Source organism: Mytilus californianus, unplaced genomic scaffold, assembly GCF_021869535.1.
Source record: "Mytilus californianus isolate M0D057914Y unplaced genomic scaffold, xbMytCali1.0.p SCAF_9, whole genome shotgun sequence".
NCBI classification, from domain to species: Eukaryota; Metazoa; Mollusca; class Bivalvia; order Mytilida; family Mytilidae; genus Mytilus; species Mytilus californianus.
The window spans coordinates 12368000-12390994 of record NW_026262745.1 but is presented as its reverse complement, the minus strand read 5'-3'; the positions used below and the strand labels follow the sequence as shown (position 1 = coordinate 12390994).

At 31.8% G+C, this 22995-nt stretch overlaps 1 protein-coding gene and 1 long non-coding RNA gene across 2 annotated transcripts in view; one reads left to right on the top strand and one right to left on the bottom strand.

The window, feature by feature from the left end:
- The window catches only part of LOC127715553 (heat shock protein 75 kDa, mitochondrial-like), a 29130-nt gene extending 11856 nt beyond the window's left edge, over positions 1–17274 (top strand). Inside the window, exons 5-17 of the mRNA XM_052221642.1 lie at positions 1044–1115; positions 1655–1818; positions 4071–4180; positions 6870–6943; positions 7554–7713; positions 8416–8529; positions 8924–8993; positions 10238–10385; positions 10926–11053; positions 13399–13675; positions 14388–14533; positions 15679–15751; positions 17116–17274. Of these exons, the coding sequence (XP_052077602.1) occupies positions 1044–1115; positions 1655–1818; positions 4071–4180; positions 6870–6943; positions 7554–7713; positions 8416–8529; positions 8924–8993; positions 10238–10385; positions 10926–11053; positions 13399–13675; positions 14388–14533; positions 15679–15751; positions 17116–17217 (1638 nt within the window). The 3' untranslated portion in view covers positions 17218–17274. The remainder of the gene's footprint in view (positions 1–1043; positions 1116–1654; positions 1819–4070; positions 4181–6869; positions 6944–7553; positions 7714–8415; positions 8530–8923; positions 8994–10237; positions 10386–10925; positions 11054–13398; positions 13676–14387; positions 14534–15678; positions 15752–17115) is intronic.
- A 4041-nt stretch (positions 17275–21315) lies between these two features.
- On the bottom strand, positions 21316–22298 carry LOC127715603 (uncharacterized). The gene is made up of 2 exons (XR_007988490.1): positions 22138–22298; positions 21316–21838 (listed from the first exon to the last, which is right to left on the bottom strand). It is a non-coding gene; the product is annotated as an uncharacterized LOC127715603 (long non-coding RNA).
- Positions 22299–22995: the final 697 nt, after the last annotated feature.

Genomic DNA, 22995 nt, shown 5'->3' with positions numbered 1-22995 from the left:
ACAACACAGGAAAGAGTAAAAGCTTAATTTGAAATTAGTCTAATTGGAAAAGAACATTAACCTTAACCTTTTTTAACCTTTTGTTTTCCATGCAGAAAACTTAGTAAAAAAACTACATGGAATACATGATATTGATTGCAGTATAATTAATATGTACATCTATGTGTTTAATTTACAATACTTTTAATAATGACGTAATTGCAAGTCTTTACACTAATAGAAATAAAAAAAATCACAGTAGCTATGATTTAAAAAAAAGCAAAAAAATGTGTCATTCTATATTGTCAGTGTTGGCATAATCATGATAATAGGGTCTTTCTAATTTTTGGGTAAAGTTTGGATGAAATGCAATCAACACCCTATGATACTGACTTGAAATCTATATCTTCCAAGGTTTATCACTACATTTTATAATTCAAACAAAATAGTACGGTGAAGTGATCATTAATTAGATCCTATCCAGTCATTGTCATGCAATTTATTGATGATTTGTTATACTTTGATATTTAAGTTACAATATGATGTGTATTTGAATTACCATACTAGTCAAGACATAATCAATGCATGGTGTATGAATCTGTTATAAAAATAGGTTCAACTACAAATGTATAATCATGAACAAAGGAAGATAACTCCCAACTCATTTTTTTAAATTTTCAAATTTTTAATTTGCCTAATTAAATTCAATTCAATATTTTATTTAAAAATTCACAAAATTGCAAAATGAAAGCAATCTTTACCCTTCAGTGTTCACAATCTATTCTTTTAAATATGTGCATGTGTGAAACTTTGCAAACATTAGGCCTTTTGATCTGATATTTGAATGCTGAATAGACAAGACATTTAGTTTAATGATAAATGACTCCCTATCTCATTTAGAAAAGCAGAAATGAGATAGATCATACGTATAGATTCTAGAGAACAACAGTCAATTGGTGCAAAATGGTACAACTGATGAAACTCGATCTAGACTCAAACAAATGAAATAAATCTGTAAATTAATAAAGTAAAATGATTTTGTTCACTTTTCCTCTTCATTTCAGGATACTGGAGTTGGTATGACCAAAGAAGAAATAATTGAAAACTTAGGTACAATAGCAAGGTCTGGTTCTAAGGTTTGTATACCTATGTATATATATATATATAGGTCAACATAAAAGCTTGAACTTTAATGTATTTTAAATGCTGTATATTCATAATTTCATGTGTAAGAATTTTTCGAAGATGTTGAGTATATATGAAAGAGACGGCAATCCAACTTATAACCAGAAATGAGGATTTTACTACATTTATAACCTTGAAGAACCCTCTTCAACGGACAATAATTCTTGATTATCTAGTGTGGTTATCCTACATATTTTGTAGATCATAACAAGCAAAAATCAAAACACCCGTTTAAATTATAGAAATTGTTATCCTGTCACCTTATTTGCATTATTGAAAACTTATTGTTGATTAACTAATTAAAATGATTTGAATTAGGAGTTTATTTAGATGAATTAAAAATAAGAATTTAATAGTTGAAATGTATTGACTCAAACGAAGGAAAATTGAGGTTTTTTTTCACAGGGACACAATGAAATCACATTTATAGGTAGGTTGATCTGTAATTAGAAGGGTCTTATAAAACATGATATTGTCTAATCTATTGTAGGCCTTTCTGGAGAATGTTGACCAAGGTAGCAGTGATGTTGCAAGTAATATCATTGGTCAGTTTGGTGTAGGATTTTATTCCTCGTTCATGGTTGCTTCAAAAGTGGAAGTGTTTTCTAAAACTTATCACCCAGACTCACCTGCTTATAAATGGTCATCAGATGGGTAAATATTTTATATTGATCACTAACATTCACCCAGACTCACCTGCTTATAAATGGTCATTAGATGGGTAAATATTTTATATTGATCACTAACATTCACCCAGACTCACCTGCTTATAAATGGTCATCAGATGGGTAAATATTTTATATTGATCACTAACGTTCACCCAGACTCACCTGCTTATAAATGGTCATCAGATGGGTAAATATTTTATATTGATCACTAACATTCACCCAGACTCACCTGCTTATAAATGGTCATCAGATGGGTAAATATTTTATATTGATCACTAACGTTCAAACCTGTATTGAGCAGTCACTCATGGGAAGTGTCAAAAGTGGACACTCGAGAGAAATGACCTTCTAAAAGATGTAAAAAAGAATTCCTTTTCTGACATCGCCCGTTACCTGGATCGCAGCAAATTTTTTTGGTGTTTTCAATCAGTGGAGTTATTGTTCTTGCATGCAGTGAATATAAAATGGTGAAGTCCGGCATTGTAAATTTGAAAACTTTCATATTCTAGGACAAATAAGTTTATGACATGATTTTAGATGGAAACTAAAAGGAGTGGAACACAAGGGATTCACTTATTCACCTACTGTGGGATCTTGGTTACACATGGGTTCCCATCCTTTTTTTGACTTCGATACTGAACACATATATTTTCTGTCAAGATTATATGGGTAGTTAAAAACATTAAGATGACCACTGTTTTAAGTTGAAATAATGATTTTGTGAGAAAATTAGGAGACTGCTGATTGTGGTAGACAGGTGAATGCTGAAAAGAGATAAATTATATATAAAAAAAAACATTTAGGAGGATCTGTATATGACTGTTAAAGGCAGGTGACCACTGAATCAAGGTGACCGTTAAGGCAGGTTTGACTGTATTTTCATATTATTTAACTAATCTCAAATTGTTCATTAATTGTCAGTTAGTTGGACTGTTATAAATGCTTCAAATAAAAGTCAAATATTATTAACTTGCTATTTATAAAACAATTTAATTTGCTTGATTGACATTTATCAGGATTGTTCATTTCAGATCATCTTTGCCTGGAAGAATTGGTACCCTAGTTTTTGTGATGAAATTTTTAATTTAACAATATCAATGAGAAAACATGAATGATGATCAAGGGTCTGGAAACGGTCATATATGCCAGTCATGTCCTAAGATGAAACTATTTGTCCTAAATGAGTAATTGGGATTTAGGACAAATTTTATTTTTTTAAAGAAGTAATTAAGGTCATTTCATTGACTCAATGTTTGAAATCGGATTTCTTAATCGCTATTTTGCACTGTCTTGTGTAAGTTGTTATCACTTGTTTTATGTTTATAATCCCTTTCCTGTAATAAAACTGCCACTCCAGTTGTTTGATAATCCTGAGGGCCCTCCTAATATCTATATCAATGCCTGCTGGAAACATTGGGTAATGATCGCTAATCACTTTTTACCTGTGGTTTTAATTCACTCCTGACAGTGATCACAAACTCAGAATAATATTTTAACAGAAATTGAAATTCCCTGACAAGTGTATTCCTTTTTTTTCATTATTTAATTACTTTTCAGCAAAGACAATCATCAAATCTGATTTAAAAATTAAACCTAAATTTACGGAGAAAAAAGTATTTTTTCATGTGCTTTATTTACTATATAATACGCATGCGTAAAATTGTCCTCAGCAAATTTAATATTTAATCATAAAATGCAAATTGATTTCATGCTAAATTAAACGAGTGCAAATGTTGCCTGTTACATTCAAACACTTTTAAAGGTAATAGAATAAAAAAGCCATAAAAAGCCTGTGATTTCCTGTCAATTTGATAAACAAAACAAATCCCAGAAATGAATCCAGAATTATTCGTACTTTAACTTTATCGACAAATTCCGGTTTTAACTTTTGTCAAATCGAAAGAAACGTAAGCAATGTCAGAGAGATTTACCATTTTGAGTCATTAAAATCATTTCAATTTTAAACTATTGCCTTCCCTAAAATGTTCTTCATGGAAATGGTAAGACATTTACTTAGTAAATGCGATGAAACAGCAATACAAGTTCGTTGATGCTATGAATCTAGTCAAGTTGACATCGACAATTTGGAAAGGGGCACCAACTTTTCAATCATCTCAAAATGACCGAAATTGTGTGGAAAAATTTCCAGATCCTTGATGATGATACCTGATGCTCTGACCAGAACATTGTTTTGAAATCTATTTAAAATTTACACTCAATATTAATTTGCTTTTGTAGAACAGGATCCTATGAACTTTCAGAAGCTGAGTCTGTTGACAGAGGAACAAAAATTGTACTACATCTGAAGGGAGACTGCTATGATTTTGCTAAAGAAAACATTGTTAATGGTAACTAATTTATGTTGATACATTAATGGCTAAGATTTCTACAAAGAGAAATTAATCTTATATATCCAGGCTTTACTTAAAGCTTAAAGCTGGACAATAGAGACACCTATTTTTAGCTCACCTGGCCCAAAGGGCCAAGTGAGGTTTTCTCATCACTTGGCTTCTGTCGTCGTCGTCGTCAACTTTTTACATTTTGAACTTCTTCTAGAGGACCACTGAATGGAATGTAACCAAACATGGCATGCATGTTCCTTATGAGGTGCTGACCAAGTGTTGTTACTTTGTAGCCGATCCATCATCCAAGATGGCCGCCAGCGGGGGACTTAGTTTAACAAAGGACCCTATGGGACATACATACAAATGTCTTCTTTTAGAGAACCACTGAATGGAATTAAACCAAACATGGCATGAATGTTCCTTATGAGGTGCTGACCAAGTGTTGTTACTTTGCAGTCGGTCCATCATCCAAGATGGCTGCCAGCGGGGAATTAGTTTAACATAGGACCCTATGGGACATACATACAAATGTCTTCTTTTAGAGAACCACTGAATGGAATGCAACAAAACATGGCATGAATGTTTCTTATGAGGTGCTGACCAAGTGTTGTTACTTTGCAGTCGGTCCATCATCCAAGATGGCCTCCAGTGGGGGACTTAGTTTAACATTGAACCCTAAGGGAAATACATACAAATGTCTTCTTTTAGAGAACCATTGAATGGAATGAAACAAAACATGGCATGAATGTTCCTTATGAGGTGTTGACCAAGTGTTGTTACTTTGCAGTTGGTCCATCATCCAAGATTGCAGACAGCAGGGGACTTAGTTTAACATAGGACCCTATGGGAAATACATACAAATATCTTCTTTTAGAGAACCATTGAATGGAATGAAACCAAACATGGCATGAATGTTCCTTATGAGGTGCTGACCAAGTGTTGTTACTTTGCAGTTGGTCCATCATCCAAGATGGCCGACAGCGGGTACTTAGTTTAACATGGGACCTTATGGGAAATACATACAAATGTCTTCTTTTAGAGAACCACTGAATGGAATGAAACCAAACATGGCATGAATGTTCCTTATGAGGTGCTGACCAAGTGTTGTTACTTTGCAGTTGGTCCATCATCCAAGATGGCTGACAGCGGGTACTTAGTTTAACATGGGACCTTATGGGAAATACATACAAATGTCTTCTTTTAGAGAACCACTGAATGGAATGAAACCAAACATGGCATGAATGTTCCTTATGAGGTGCTGACCAAGTGTTGTTACTTTGCAGTTGGTCCATCATCCAAGATGGCTGACAGCGGGTACTTAGTTTAAAATGGGACCTTATGGGAAATACATACAAATGTCTTCTTTAAGAGAACCACTGAATGGAATGAAATTAAACATGGCATGAATGTTCCTTATGAGGTGCTGACCAAGTGTTGTTACTTTGCAGTTGGTCCATCATCCAAGATGGCCGACAGCGGGGGACTTAGTTTAACATAGGACCTTATGGGAAATACATACAAATGTCTTCTTTTAGAAAATGACTGAATGGAATGAAACCAAACATGGCATGAATGTTCCTTATGAGGTGCTGACCAAGTGTTGCTACTTTGTTGCCGATTTACTGTTCAAGATGGCCACCAGGATATTTTATTAAATAATGGGTCCAATATTAAACCAAATTTGGCCTCAATCATTATTTTGTATCTGTTATGATTTTTATCTACCTTTACATGATTTCTAAAACCAAAGTAGAGTCAGGTGAGCGACACAGGCTCTTGAGAGCCTCTAGTTCAACTCGAAATTAATATTTTACTACCGTAAGTGTTGAGGGGAAAAAAGATACATCTCGTGAAACTTATACACAATGCTTATTTCCACAAAACTCAGATCAAGTTCGAATTTGGGTGGTGTCACTTTTACTGTTCTTGAGTTATGCCTCTTTATAATGTTATATGCAAGCGGATACATCATCTGTGTCCCATGGATAGCGGTCTTTTTCGTAATTGCAAAATATAGGACAGTAAAAAGCTACATGTATTTGAACCTAGCTTAATACAATTTGCATTTACTTTATGAAATAGGAATCTTTAAATTCAATATTTAAATATAATTAATTGTAGAATAAATTTATTTACTGGAAAGCTATTAATAAGCAATAGTTATTGCCTTAGAGAATTGACCAATCCATTGAATGAGTTGCAATGCATGATGGACTACTACGTACTTTATCGAGAACACATGTGTTTTTCAGTGGCCTACAACTCACCTTTTCTTCTTTTTGTGTCTACGTTTAATAAAGCATTATTTGTATGCTCAGATTAAAATAACAAACAGTGAGCTGATGAACAGTAACACCTGATAATTTGTAGTTTAATACGTCAACAAATCCCTGTAACAGTGTTATAACCTTTGTGTTACAATTTTTTGAAGAATCTGAGTTTTTACGTTTTATTATGCCATATCTGAGTATTAGAACTTCATATATGTAAATATTAGTTCTTTTTGAAAACTTGCAAATAATACAAGAAATGAAATAATGGGTAAAAAGAACTTTTTTAAATAGTATGAAAAATGTTTGACTTGTAAATAAATGTTATTTGATTTGAAACTAGTACTGTATTATATTCAAACAACACATCTTATGTGTCTGTATTTGATGTAATCTAGTACATATTACTCTTTCTATTTCAGATGTTATTAAGAAATACAGTAATTTTCTTGGTGTACCGATTTTTCTTAATGGACGCAGAGCAAATATAATTCAGGTAAGCCTATACTATAAAACAATTTTAAGCAAAAGAATTAACAAAAAAAAATTTCATATTTAATTGCTTAATGTAAGCATAAGGCTTGGGAACTTAGTAATTTTCAGCAAAAAGTTTCAAAATATCTTTGGAGTTTGCTATTGAGGTTGTGCAGCTTCCATTATGAAGTTGTTAAAAGATTTTTCCCATTTTCCCATTTGATATTTTCATATATTTGAATATTCAGTATATATCATTCGCCATTGTTTGATAAACGATCTGTGCAGCCCAGCCATGTGATTTTGTGGTCTATTTTTAACATTTCACATCATATTGGATGTTTGATAAGTGGGGTCACTTTGTTTACTAATTACAGCTTTTGATGCCGCTGAACTTAGTACAAAATGTGATAAGATAGAAAAACAAAAGATATGGGGTATCCATCCATGACACAAAATCAGTACATGCACAGCAAAAAAACACAGAAAAAGCAAAGGAACTTTTATTGCTGTTCTTCATCTCAAAGTCACAGTGAGGCCTTCAACCAGGAGAAAAAAAAACTCTCACCTCACTGCAAGGTTAAGACAGCCCCTAGCACTGGTTTGAGCCAAATTTCTTCTTTTATCTATAGGCTCTATGGATGATGGATCAGAAAGACATTACAGAAGATATGCACCATGAATTCTACAGATTTACCACTAATTTATATGACTCACCTAAATACCACTTACAATATAAAATAGATGCTCCACTTAACATTAGAGCATTGTTTTATGTACCTGACCATAAACGTAAGTAATAGTAACAAATACGTGTCATTCAAGATTTTTCTTGTAAAGGTCTCTGAGTTCCATGTATTCATCTACATGTCTCGTATTGTTAATTCTAAAGTTAGTAGAGCATGAAAAATAAGGTGGTATCAACGGGGAAAACAAATCATAAATTATTTGTTTGATGTGTTTCAGCTTTTGATTTTGCCATTTGATAAGGGACCTTCCCATTTGAATTTTCCTTGGAGTTCAATATTTTTGTTATTTTACTTTTTATGTGTGCCACAATGACCAAATGGAAAACTATAATCCTTTAAACATTATTATAGAAATAAAAAGAGTAATATTTTCCCAGTAATTACTGGAGGTAAAATCAGGTGCTTTGGAGTGTTAATCAGTTCTTGCTCCACTAATGCCTAATATACACAATTTTAGACATCAATATTCAAAAATCAAAATACTTTTAAATATCTGTCATGTCTGTGTTCTACTAATAAGTTGTAAAATATCCTGAATAATGTTTATAGAGAAAATATATATTTCCAGCATTACTATAGATATACCAAAACACCAAATTGATTTTGCTTTACATTTCATTTCAAATTATCAACATGAACTGCTGACAGTTTTATACGTACTGTACACATTGAAAAATGAATGTTGTATATTAAAAATAATAAATTTGAATTCAATTTAAACAATGTAATTATTTTTACTTTTTAGCTACTTTTGATTTGAGTCGGGAATCCGATGTTGGGATTTCATTATACAGTCGTAAAATTATGATCATGTCCAAGGCTAACAACGTTTTGCCAAGGTGGCTGAGATTTGTTAAAGGTACGATTTAACATAAATACATTAGATGTGTATTTGGAGAAAATTTTGAATTGTTCAGGAAAAAAATGTTCTGTATTTCCTTTCCAGATTGTTTTAAAAGATGTTTCATATCTGAAGCTGAAAGCTATTTCCTACTAAGGTTAATGTTTGTATCAGCTTCAACTCGAGTTTTAAGATCTTGATTAACATGATTAAAAGATTTATAAAATCAATGTAATTTTGATGTGTTTTTAAATGTCATTGTCAGGAAGAGGATCTTATTTATGTTTATCATTTATTTTTGGTGATGGAAATAATAAATTTTAAGGTAGTGTTATAAAAATTCTGTACAATTGTACTATATAAGCTTATGTATGCTCTTACAATTCTATGATATATATGTATGTATTTATAGGTGTGGTAGATAGTGAAGATATTCCATTGAACTTGAGTAGAGAATTGCTGCAGGACAGCGCTCTTATCAGGTAAGTTTAATAAATCTAGATTTAACTATCAAAACCCTATGGTACTGAGGGCTGTTCCAGAAAATACTATGTCCCCCCCCCCCCCCAGGGACGGCACTTTTTTTTTAACCCCCACCACCCACAGAAAAAAAAATAAATTAGAACAACACTCCCTTTGCATTTTGGTATTTCAAATACAACCACCCACATAAAATTTAAAAAAATTGGCTTCCCTGGGGGGGACATAGTATTTTATGGAACAGCCCTGACTTGATATCTATATCTTCCAAGGTTTATCACTACCTTTGATAGTTTAAACAAAATAGTGCAGTGCAGTGATCATTATTTAGATCCTATCCAGTCAATATCATGCTATTTATTGATGATATGTTATACTTTATTATTTAAGTTACAATATGATGTGTATTTGATTTACAATACTTATAAAAATAGGAGATGTGGTATGATTGCCAATGATACAACTATCCACCAAATATAAAGATAGGTTTCACTTACAAATGTACAATCATGAACAAAGGATGATAACTCCAACTTGAATTTTTAATTTGCCTAGCAAATTACAATTCAATGTTTTATTTAAGAATTAACAAAATTGCAAAATGAAAGAAATCTTTCCCTTTCAGTGCTCACAAGCACTTTGATTAGTTTTTTGTCTCACCTGCTACAAAGTGGCAAAGGGAGTCTTAGGTTTTCTGTTTTTGGGATTGGCTGCATCAACAATTTGTAAAAGCTTTGTGATTAGATCAGTGTATGGGGAGCCATGAATGGTAAGTCAGTGATATTTGGTATACATTTGTATAAGCATTGGCAAATCCAATTTTCATGGAGATTATTAAACCTGACCTTCAGTCATGGTCTATTGACTGAAATTTTTCCATAGTGAAAACGTTAAAGTTTTGCCCATGTAATTTCTTCATTTTCATTTCACTATACAAATAAAATACAGGCAAGGCATATCTCTGTGTCAGCAGTTTATACAAATTTCATGGTTGATTTCCACATCTAAATTGATTGATTACATAATCAGATATAAGAAATAATTTTGAAATGCAAATATACAAGTCCAAAATAACAATAACAAAGCCCTGTGATTAAATATGTCATGTTTAAATGTTATCTTCATACTCAATGTTTGCCTTCAAATATGATCATTTCTAAACATTTACTGGAAAGTTTTTAACCAAAACATAAAAAAAACTTGCGTATTTCTTTTGTCAATTAAGATTTACTTTTTTTGTTAACAGGAAACTAAGGACAGTTTTAACGACCAGGCTATTAAAGTTTTTCCAGGACCAATCAAAGAAGGATCCTGAAAAATATATGAAGTTTTATGAAGATTATGGTCTATTCTTCAGAGAGGGTATAATTACCACCCATGAACAGGAACAGAAGGTTAGATCATTTTAAAAAAAGTTTTTACAAATTCTTTTTTACCTCTAGATCTGTAATAAGTAATTAATTGTAATATAAAGTTTATTAAAGGATAGTTTGTCAAAACTATGATTCATTAGTTGTTATGAAAATAAAACATAATGATTGTTTGATGGTTGCTTACCGTCCAATGGCAAATATTTCATGCATATTCAGGCAACCATGATATTGTATTGTTCTATCATGATTGATGCTAATTGTAAAAATTGTAATTGATTGACAGTTAGAGCATTATGCTTTAATGCTTTAGCATTATATGTATCTGTAGTAATAGAATAACTAATCCTAGAATTGGAATATATAAATATGCTATATCTCATTATAATGGGGCATTAAATTTGATGTCCTGAGTAGGGAGAGCACCACAGTTTGCACGATTAAAACCTTTGCAACAAACAGGGAGGTCCTGTAGCAAGTAAATATTTCAATGGAAGTCCCAAATGGTCTGCTATTCATCCAGGTAGATGTTTTCCTAAAACCAATATTGGGATAATGTTTCAGGAAGATGTAGCAAAGTTGCTGAGATTTGAGTCCTCTAAGTTACTTCCTGGTGAAGTAGTTAGTTTGGCTGAATATGCAACTAGAATGAAGGCTGGTGCCAGAAATATATACTACCTGTCTGCTCCAAGGTATGTAGATTTAGTAAAGCAATAGCTATTTTATGTTTAAAAAATCCAGACTGTTGTTGTATTTACAAATATATTTATATAAGTATAACTTTATAGAAATTCTGGCTTATCTTGTTGATCCCTAGTTTATGATCACGATTTGGTGTAGTGTTGATTACTTCTGACATTGTAATTCAACAATAGCTGTATTGACTTCTGTACATTAAAGGATATCCAGGGTAATTTTTCGTTATGAGCATTTTCAGAATAAATATAAATGTATGTAATTTCTTTTGTTTATGTACAAAAATGAAAATGGTGTTGCACCATTAGTTGGATATATATTGCTCAGAGTGTTGTTTACCAAGTACATCTTTTTGGTGAAGGTTTTTGAAAAAATTCTAATAATGTATTAGATTCTCAAACAGTATATTGTTAACTTAATCATATTAGTATTACAAATAACAATCCCAAACAACAAAAATACAGTCCATGGAAACACAATACAGGGATCTCCATGGGTGAAAATTTGACCATGGAGGAGGCTCTAACCAGGGCAAAACCCTGTGTGTCTAGATCGTAAAATATCGTTCCTGCATTTTATTGTACTGAATACTGTAAATTCAGAACTTATTGCGAGGTTTTAAAGAAGGTTCAATACCACAAAAGGAAGGTTGGGATTGATTAAGGGGATGATGGTCCCAACCATTTGGGAATTGGGGGCCCAAAAGGGGCCAAAAACAAGCATTTTTCTAGTTTCAGGATATTAACTTGTGTATAAGTATTTTGATTGCTCTGAAATTGTACCACAATGTTTAATACCACAAGTAGATGGTTGGGATTCATTTAAGGAGTTATGGGGCCAACAGTTTAGGAATTAAGGGCCAAAAAGGGGCCAAAAACAACATTTTTTGTAGTTTCCGGACAATAACTTGTGTGTAAGTGTATGGATCTCTCTGACATTGTACCACAAGGTTCCATATTACAAATGGAAGGCTGGGATTGAGTTTGGGGATAATTGCCCCAAACTTGTAGGAATTAGGTGCCAAAAAAGGGCAAAAAACAAGCATTTTTCTAGTTTTCCCGACAATAACTTGTGTTTAAGTGTATGGATCTCTCAGAAATAGTACTACAAGGTTCCATACTACAGAGGAAGGATGGGATTGAGTCTTGGGGTAATTACTCCAAGGTGGGTTTCCAAAAGTTTTTTTTTTGGGGGGGGGGGGGGGGGGGGGATTTTTTTTCCAATTTTTAAGGAATTCATATTTTTTTTCAAAAATTTTCATATTTCAAATTTTTGAAAAGTTTTAAGAAGAAATCTACAATTGCGCAGTATTGGGCAGGAGATTTGTAAGATCTTTGACCACATTTATTTTGTGTCAGAAACCTTTATTATGTCAAAAATTTGATCACAATCAAAATTCAGACAGGGGCTGAATATTGTATCCAAATTTGCCCCAACTGTTCAGGGTTGGACAACTGCGGTCGTATCAGGCTGCGCTCAGCGAAGCATTTTATTGCAAAATGTTTAAAACAGATTTGTGGAGGGGAAAAGTTTAAAACTGAAATGGTTTTAAGGACTTAAAATTGCAAATTCCACAGTAATAGACTATGCAACATGCATCATTCGATTCTGAATGTAAACTCGATGTATTGATTTGATTGTAAACTACGAAATGAATTCGGAATTACGATACAAAATTTCTTCAGATTATCAAGTTGTAGTTAATATTCAAGTATTTGCTTTTAAACTACTAAAGTGATTCATTATGATAGATCATTGTTGTTATTTGGCATGAAATAATGTTCTGTTTTATGATTAAGAGTATAAACTTGTACTTGTTTAAAAAGGGGGATTCTGATTGTGTTAATCAATAAAAGCATTTGTTCAACTTTTTTCTTTGAAATTGAATTTCATTTTTTAATTTAAATTTTCATCAGCATTTGCTGAAAAGTAATTAAAATAATGCAATTAATCGTCTCTCTTTAGCAAATGTTCTCCTGTCAGGTGTCTCGAACTTCCTGTACAAGTGATTAGCGATTGTTAGCCGGATATCTCTCAGGGCTTTAAAACGGTAATCAGGTGGACCCTTTGGTTTATAATACAATAGAGGTTATGCAATTACATGCAAATGATTATAATTGCTTACAAAAATGGCTGCAGAAAGAGAAGCATTGTTTCGTATAACAGTTTAAACCTATAGTGTTGTTCTACCATTTTTACCATGTTATTGCTATCAATTGTAAACAATGTATAAGTGGTCTTCTGACACAGTTTAGTAGCCACTTTTTGATTGGACATTTTAGGAAAATCACATCATTTTACCTTGCTTTTATATATGAATTTTTTTAATGTCTTATTACAGTCGACAGCTGGCAGAGACTTCTCCATATTTTGAAGCTCTACAGAAAAAAGACATTGAAGTGTTGTTTTGTTATGAACCTTATGATGAACTTGTATTAATGCAACTTGGCCAGTTTGATAAAAAGTATTTAAAATCAATAGAGAATGAAATTCAGGAATCAAAGGAGGATACAGACACTGTTGATGAAAAAGATCCTCAAAGTCTGAGTCAAACAAACGCTGATGAACTTATGTCATGGTTAGGAGTCATTCTCACGAACAAAGTACAGAAAATCAAGGTATATTATTACCTCATAGTCACAAAATTAGACAAACAAAGTTTCCCAAACTAAATAAACATAAATTTAATCCTTCACCAACAGCTATACATTTATATGAAAATAACATTTTGCTAATCGATGATTCCTTTTAGTTCAAATAAGAAAGAACATATCAATTATCGTTGATACTAATAAGTCTTTTTCTAATGTCTGATGGTTAGATATGTACCTCTATGAGCCAAAAAAGAAAAAGAAAAAAACAACACTAAAAGTATTTCATTCATACAGAAAAAAAACCTTCCAGGACAGAGAGATAAGAAAGTCTGGACAAATTAGACAACCAACACAGAAAATTACAAATATATTATGTTATGACTTAGAATCTTCTTTTTGTTAACTGGTGAATTGATGTGCATTAGTACAATATTTCTGCTGCATTTAATTCAATTTTACATAGCATCTACATGATTTTATGTTAATAAATGGCAGTTTTGAAATTTCGTAAACATGTACAAAATTTAGGCAAGTGTTTGTCTATTTCAGACAAGTAATATGTCATGTTCACTTGCCCGAATTTCAAGTTGTCAAAACAGTTAATGTCGAACCCTAAACAGTAGTATATTTGTTTGGCTAACTTCATTTAAGAGTCTAAGGAAACTAAAATGTTTTTAAGTTTGATTTAGACTTAAATAAGTAGATTTTTTCATTTAATTATTTTTTCCTCTTACAGGTAACAAAAAGATTATCCTCACATCCTTGCATTATCACAGTGGCTGAGATGGGAGCAGCAAGACATTTTCTAAGAACAACACTGGCAGATAAATCACAAGATGAACGATACAGACTACTACAACCGACACTGGAAATTAATCCCAGGTAAGACAGATTATAGGAATTGACAAACAGGAAGTGTAGCCAAGAGAAATTGTTGGTAATAAGTAATCATGTAGAAATAACCATGGTTATATTGCATTTAAGTTATAATTAAACAATTTTACCTGGAACTTGTATGAAAGTGTTACATAGCTTAAAATACATTTCAGTTATCTCCATTCTAATGCAATATAAACAAAGCATTCAATTTAAGACATAATTTCAGTGTAAAAATCTCATATATATGTATGTATTGAAAATTCTGCTAAACATTGTTCTCATCTCTGGAACCTTAACATTATATGCTATCATATATATGATTCCATCATCAATCATAAACATTTAAAGGCTTTATGTATACTTCAGCATGAAATAAAATTTAAATGAATAGAAGATTATCAGATGATACAGCTGATTATTTTTTTATCATTGAAGAAATCACATATAAACAGTAAATTCCAGAATTCAAAATTAGAGCTTTCCTTAGATACAAACTGGAAAAGCATGAATTTTACCTCCTCAAAGTATATGATGATGTCCAACTATAATCATGATTACAAATTAAGTGCATTTGAATACTTTTAATGTTGTCAATTTTCAATACAACAAAAAATGAAACCAAAAAACTGTAGAAAAATATTTGCCACCATGTTAATTGTTAGAAAAATAGAATAAATAGAAAGACAATCAGTACATTTGAAAAATTGTCCTTTTCAGAGAGTGTTAATATTTTAATTTCATATGAAGTTAACAATTTCAGAAATATTACATGAAAATTGTCATCAACTTTTAAGTTCATAGATCTATGTGTAAAATGTATAACAAACACAAAAACCGTATTTATCATTGGAGTTTTTTTTAGCGGAGATTCTTTCTGGTAAACAGGATATAATCAAAATTAAATAATTTTCCATTACCTTACAAATGCATTATACATTTATGTTCAATAATTTCCTAAAGTATGAATTGTACACAAATTTTGTTGCTTTTTCTGGCATCTCTAAAATATAGATATAATAATAAATAAAAATATACATGAACTGTTTTCTACTGGATATTAAGAAAACAATCACCAATCAATCTAATCAGCTAAGTAATAGTTGATATCACTGTAAAAAAAAATAACTGTATAATTTCATATTTTTCAGTCATAAATTGATCAGAAAACTGTTCTTACTTAAAGAGAGTGATCCAGATTTGGGGAGATTACTGGCTGAGCAGGTAAGTTTGTAAATAATATAACTTTATCCTACAATTGACCTTTCTACTATACTAATACATGAAGCGATATTTGTATACTAGACGTATATAGTCTCCTGATATCCTGCTTCTGTTGCGAGCAAATGGTTATGTCAAATAACTGTTTACGTCACAGTTCAATTTGGGGTCCTCATTGCGGTCCGCGTTTACATCATGTCGATTTCTTTCAAAAACAAATTGAAAGATTGGGTTGGGAAAAAAAATGTATAAAATTAATTGCAGGATAAAGACAATAACTGTTTAGTGTCTTTATTAAAATATCAGCTGTATTTGTACTCAGCTTGAAACTGGAGTAATAGCTCGCTGAAGCTTGCATTACACCTGTTTCTTAGCCTCGTACAAATACAGCTGATTTTAAAGACACTAAACAGTTATTGTCTATATATTTGATATCTTTATGGGTCAACATGCAATGAATTTACAAATACCATAAGCATAGTATTTTAATTATAGCCCTTCAGTCGAAAAAGTGCCTGAAAGTTATTCAGCAATGAGCATGATGAGTAGAAATCCATCTATATTTCTTTTTTTACATAAAAATTTTTTAAAAGTTCTTAACCAAATGCATAAACAATACAGTCTTAGTTGGTTCACACAACAACCTCTAGTTGACCTGCAATAATTCAGATGGATATCAGTTTACATCTAGAAACTTTGCACTAAAAGTTTAAGGTTAAAACTAAATTTTATGTTTACAAGATCATTTTTTGTTAGAGTTGTATTTCTCAGACGATAGGTAATATGTCATATTTAGTTTGTATTAGTACGGTATGTATTTTATCAAAAGTATGCCACTTTGACCTTTATTTCACACTTCATTGACATTTTATTAAGTTCTTCCATACTTAATAACCTGATACGAGTATTATGTACTGACTTAGATACTGTTAAGTGGTTTATTTTAGCAGGTATCCAAATGCCAAACTTTTTTGCAAGGTTTTATTTTTCAAGTTTTTCTGATCTGACTTAAAGATAAGATTGATGTGATTTTGTCTTGGCCAAATAAAACCTGTCACAAAATTTACCTGCTTTACAGTATGTATAAGGCCTGTGGATCAACTTACGAGAAAGGAGTAATATACAGCCATTAGCTTTGTGTTTGAACTAGGAATGTTTTTTCATATTTGTTTCAAACAAAACAACACTTAAAAATTGTTCAATTAAGAATTATTGAAATAATGCATGTATGACCTTAACTGTTTTTAAAAAATCAAACCACAACACTATATTTAAGATGAACCTTGTTACAGTGATAGATTTGTCAATGTTAAGAATTCATAATCCTTGATATGTGTGTTGTTATTTTCTTTGATTTTATATTTCAGTTATATGAGAATGCAATGATCGGGGCAGGACTTTTGGATGATCCACGTGTAATGGTTGGACGACTTACTGAACTTTTAGAAAGAGCTTTGGATAAAGTTTAATATAGATTTTAATATTGTTTGTCACTTTGCTATGAAAAATAAATAGAGTAACTCAAATATGATTAATTATTAAAAAATTGTGTTTAAAGACTGGTCATCTGACTGTAAACAGATTGGATTGCGCTTGATTTTCATATGATGAAGACATAATCTTTCAATCAGTTTAATTGAGGTCTAGAGCTGGCATGTCAGTAACTGCTAGTAGTCCTTTGATAATTTATGTATCATTGTCATTTTGCTTAGTTTCTTTTGTTACCTATTCTGACATCGAACTCGGACTTCTTTTGAACTGAGTTTTACTGTGGGTATTGCTGTGTGTTTGTTTTTTATACGACCGCAAAAATTAAAAAAATTTTGGTGGTATATTGGTATCACGTTGTTAGCGTTGTCAGCGTCGTCCGAAGACAGATGGTTTCCGGATAATAACTTTAGTATAAGTAAATAGAAATGTCCATTTTGGCCCCAACTTTTCAGGGTTGGACATCTGCGGTCGTATCCAGCTGCGCTCAGCGAAGCAATTTATTCTACTTTGGCTAGAGGTACAGGGGGAGGGTTGAGATCTCACAAAACATGTTAAAACCCGCCGCATTATTGCGCCTGTCCCAAGTCAGGAGCCTCTGGCCTTTTTAAGTCTTGTATGATTTTTAATTTTAGTTCATTTATGTTTTGGAGTTTAGTATGACGTCCATTATCACTGAACTAGCACACATTTTTGTTTAGGGGCCAGCTGAGGCACGCCTCCAGGTGCAGGATTTTCTGGCTGTGTTGAAGACCCATTGGTGGACTTCGGTTGTTTTCTGTTCTTTGGTCAGGTTGTTGTCTCTTTGACACATTCCCCATTTCCATTCTCAATTTTATCTTTCTATGAAATTCAGTTGAATATCTGTAAATGATTACAGAATATATTTTACATTTATTAAAACTTTCTAACTGTATTAACAAGAATCAAAAATTGATTGTATTTGTTGTGTTTTTCATTAATCACACAACATACGAATCACAGCTGGTTGCAGTTGTTGAGGTTGTGACTTTGAAGACCAGTCTACCCCACACAAAGTAACAACAACCATTTGTTTATAAAAATAAGGAGATGTGGTATGATTGCCAATGAGACAACTATCCACCAAAGTTCAAATGTAGTGGATATAAGCAATTATAGGCAACCTTTTGGCCTTCAACAATGAGAAAAACCCATTTTTCTTTTGTCCATAACAAGAAGGAATAAATCAATGGCAACATATATTTACGCAGTTGTCTCGTTGACTTACATCCCACATCTACTTGTACCTCATCTAACCAAATGGGTGGTATACTTTCACCTTGTCCATAATTTTGTTTCATTTAACTCAGATTAAGTATTGAGGCATTGGTAATTGGTCATATGATGAGTTGCACTGTATGTGATTTTCACATCTGCTGGGCAGTCACTTTCTGTTGGTAGATGCCTTGAATTTTTATAATATCTACTGAGCAATGGAATTTTCTTAGCTTCATTATAAAAGAATGATTTGAAATTTGTTTTCAACTTTATGATGATGGTTTGTACAGTCCAAATGATTTTCAGATCTGCTTGGCAATCACTTCCTGCTTGCAGATACTTTGAAATTCTATAATACTTATTGTGAATGGATTTTTTTTGTGGCATATTTCTAAGCTTATGTTTTTAGGAGTTATCTGATATTTGGTCTGGAACTTTATTGTGATGAGTTTTACTGTAATGTAATTGATTTTCAGATCAGCCTGGCATTCAATTCTTCTTTGATGATACTTTGATTTTTTCATGCCCACTTAGCATGTAGTTTTTTGTTGATGTCTAATAATGAGTGAGGTATAGTTTGCATGAGATTGCATTAAACTCCTTGTTTAAGCCTATTTTTTTACATTGATTACTCTCAAGAAAGCAGTAAGTATTTCAGTTTACAACATTCAATGTTTTATTACACAAGAGAAATATTTGAAAGTTAAGTAACACCTTTTTGGAAGATGTTGCAAAATTTGAAACATAATCATGCCTGGTAAACTATCAAATATCAACCCAAATGAAGAAAGGAACAATTTTACTGAGACTTTTTTGCTGCACTTCTGATACAAAACATGCACAATTTCAGGCCACTAGGTTGACATTCATAAAATTATTTTAAAAAAGTGATTTTTGTCTTGCCAGCAACAAATACCCTAGAATACAATACAAAGAGATGGCAATTCCAGTAATGGTGAAAACTTTTTGTAAAAAGCTTTATATCTCAGAAGGAAGAAGACCTGGTTAATTCATATCTTGTTTACAGATGCCTTATGAGTTATGATCTGAAATTACGTCTGCTTGATTGAGTCAAATTCTCAGATACTATAAGCAATCGGATAGCTATAATGATTTTAAGGTGAGCATGTCCATTTAGCAGGGTTCAACTGAAATTGACCTCCTTTTCTTGGTTCATTGGTCAAAGATTATGTGATCAGGCCTGTTTGTCGGTTATAATTAGCAAAAGGTCAACAATATTTGTTGTATGGAATGATTGTCAGGTGTACATGTTCATCTGACTTTAAACTTATTCTATTGGTCAACAATAAGGTTAGATCTGTACCAACTTTTTTCAGATACTTGACTACCAATACATTTGGTGTGAATATATCAGTTGGACTGGTTCATCTAACGTTGATCTGATTTTCATGGTTCTTTGGTTAGACTATTTTATTATGTCCATTCCTCAGATTCTATAGCATGAGGTCAACTAAATTTTCTGTATGGAGTTATTGTTAGGTGTACATGTGTCCATAAGGGTTCGTCTGACCTTAACCTCATTTTCTCAGATATTAAACCAATAGGTTGACTATATTTGATGTATGGAATGATTTTAAGGTGAATATGTCCGTCTTGTATGGTTCTTCTAACCTTGACCTTATTTTCATAGATCATTGATAATATTAAGTTCATGCGATACATCTACATGTAATAAAACCTTGATCTGAAAGATTTCAACATAATGACAAAGCAGGCATGACATTTCATTGTGATCTCTTGTTTGGTGAAATTGGCCAATTGTCATTCGAGTCTTCACAATCCTTGGCACCACAACAAAGAGCCCCATCTCATGAACAACAATCCTTGGCACCACAACAAAGAGCCCCATCTCACGAACAACAATCCTTGGCACCACAACAAAGAGCCCCATCTCATGAACAATCCTTTGCACCACAACAAAGAGCCCCCCATCTCATGAACAACAATTCTTGGCACCACAACAATGAACCCCATCTCATGAACAACAATTTGCATGACTATTTTTTGCAATGATTTCAATTGACCCTTACCTTGATATAATATAGCTATTATCAGATTAGAGGCATGCTCTATTTCAATCTGATTAAATAGAGATCCCATGTCCACACAAGGATCTGACAACACTCTGTCCTACTTACTGTTCTGATCAATTTTATACCAACCATTGAAATTTCTGCCTTCAAATTTTAAAAGGTGCTCGTCATTACGACAAAAACTGATAATCCTGATAGGTCGTAAAACTAAAATAGAATGGAGTGTTTTCAGAGCCTTTTAAGTGAAGAGTGGACAGTGGACATTTCGGGCGTTTTTAATCAGATTGGTTCTATTTTATTATGAAATTATTCCATCATAGTTGTATATCTGGGAACTCTTACTCTGGACTTCAATTTTAAAATAGGGTAATTTACATTGTAAACCATTCTTCTTTACTTGATGTAAGGTAGAGACAAGATCTTAATAACCTACAAGCTTTTATGAGAACGCGACCTAAGGCCAATATCAAATCTCATAATTCAAGTGGTCACCTTAATATTGTGTACAACCCTCTTTAATTAACCAACTAGATAATCTTGTGCAAGCATGCTCACCTGTCGTATGGGTTCTTCACTGGCTTAGCCAAACCAAACTTTGGAAAATGTATTTGCTGCTTCTCCATGAAGCACACTGCATTTAGAAGCAAGCAGCAAGATGAATCAGCTCAGGATCAGAATAATGTGTCTGGGAAGGGTGACCTATATTTCTGTGGAGTTATCTTGTGAACTAGCACATGAAAATGTAACCTCCGAAAACGATAAAACTGGCTTACGAAAGCACAAATGTAAGGTTCATGAATTTATTGTACTGTATTCATATATTCACATTATACATATATCGAAAAATAACATTAATTATTGGCAACGCTGAATAGTTCAATATTTGTGAAAAAAATGGAAAAACACAAAACATCATAAGTCTATTAATATGCAGATATAAATTCAATTAAATTTAACTTGAAATAAAGATTGCTTTTTCAAATATCAATTAAATACATCAGAACCATTAATTTATCCAAAGCTATATAAAAGCTATAAGAACACGATTATCTCCCTTCTGAATATTACAATTCTTAACATTTCTCAAATCAAAATATGAACACAAGAGAAAGTCTTCAAAGTAAACAACATTTTTTTTATGAATAATCAATAATGTTTCAATTAGAAATATCAAAAATTAACTAAACATAATCATAATATCAATCAAGGGCACATAATTACAATTCAATATACATACCCTAAATAAGGAAATGGTAGACAATTTCACCTCAAAATATCATCCTCTAGTAGGAAAAACACATAGATCTACCTGTGAACAATATTGACTTTATCAGAACCTTTTATATTTAAAATGTAAAACAAATCTTTCATAGTATAAATATTTCTCAACAATGCCTATCAATTAGTTCAATAAAACTATAATTATATTTTTCAAATGATTATACAAATTTCGAAATCATATTTGCATTTGCAAAACTTCAGATAAAAATATAGAATGTTATTTACATGCACATGTCATATTTTTTGTTCTTTTTGTATTTTATAAAACGCTTTTATATAAAACAGTTATATTCAAAATCATTATAAATATTTACAAAATACACCAACCTTAAATCTTCAAATATTCTTGTTGACAAAACTGAGACACAACTACACCTGTCGATCAGTTATTTATCAATAGTAAAAACATACAATGTAGTGAACAGTTTTTACCTGTACACTAATTACTAGAATGAAGTAAATAATATTTTGAAATACCTTTAAATAATATTTGGACAAAATAAAAAAACTGTATCATAAATATGATTTAATAAAATATATAAATGCTAATATAAAAATTATCTTTTATGTTTTTTCTTAATTTTATTTAATTTCCAAATTTTACTTCAATTGCTGAACTCTATACAAAGAGAGATAACTCAAAAACTTCTAATGTAGTTTTTGACATATTACAAAACTTCAATTGCTGAACTCTATACAAAGAGAGATAACTAAAAAATTTCGAATGTAATTTTTGACATGTTACAAATCTGCCTAGTTTTCTTTTTGTTGCCCTCAACAAACAATATAAAAATACACAACTACATATTCAATATCATTATCTTTGTTATTATAATGATCTAGCATAAAAATATTGTGATCGTTTGACTATACAAATAAAATATACTTTCTCTCAAAATTAACATTTTTCAACATAAATCTAATTGTTTGACATATTATGCTTCAACCATCCTTCTTGAAGCGTTTGTCCTAAACTCTGTCCAAGACTAGTTCCTAATGCAGCAATTGCTTCACCCAATTGTTCAAATTTCACTGGTTCTATGTTTGCATGAACAGATGCTTCTTTTAACAAGACAGACGTTGGCAAGTTAAAAGGATTTGAATGTTTTCCAGCGTTTGTTCGTTTTGATCTCCTTCTTGAATTGTCATCATCTACCGGTGGTGTCATATCTATGCTAGCTGTTG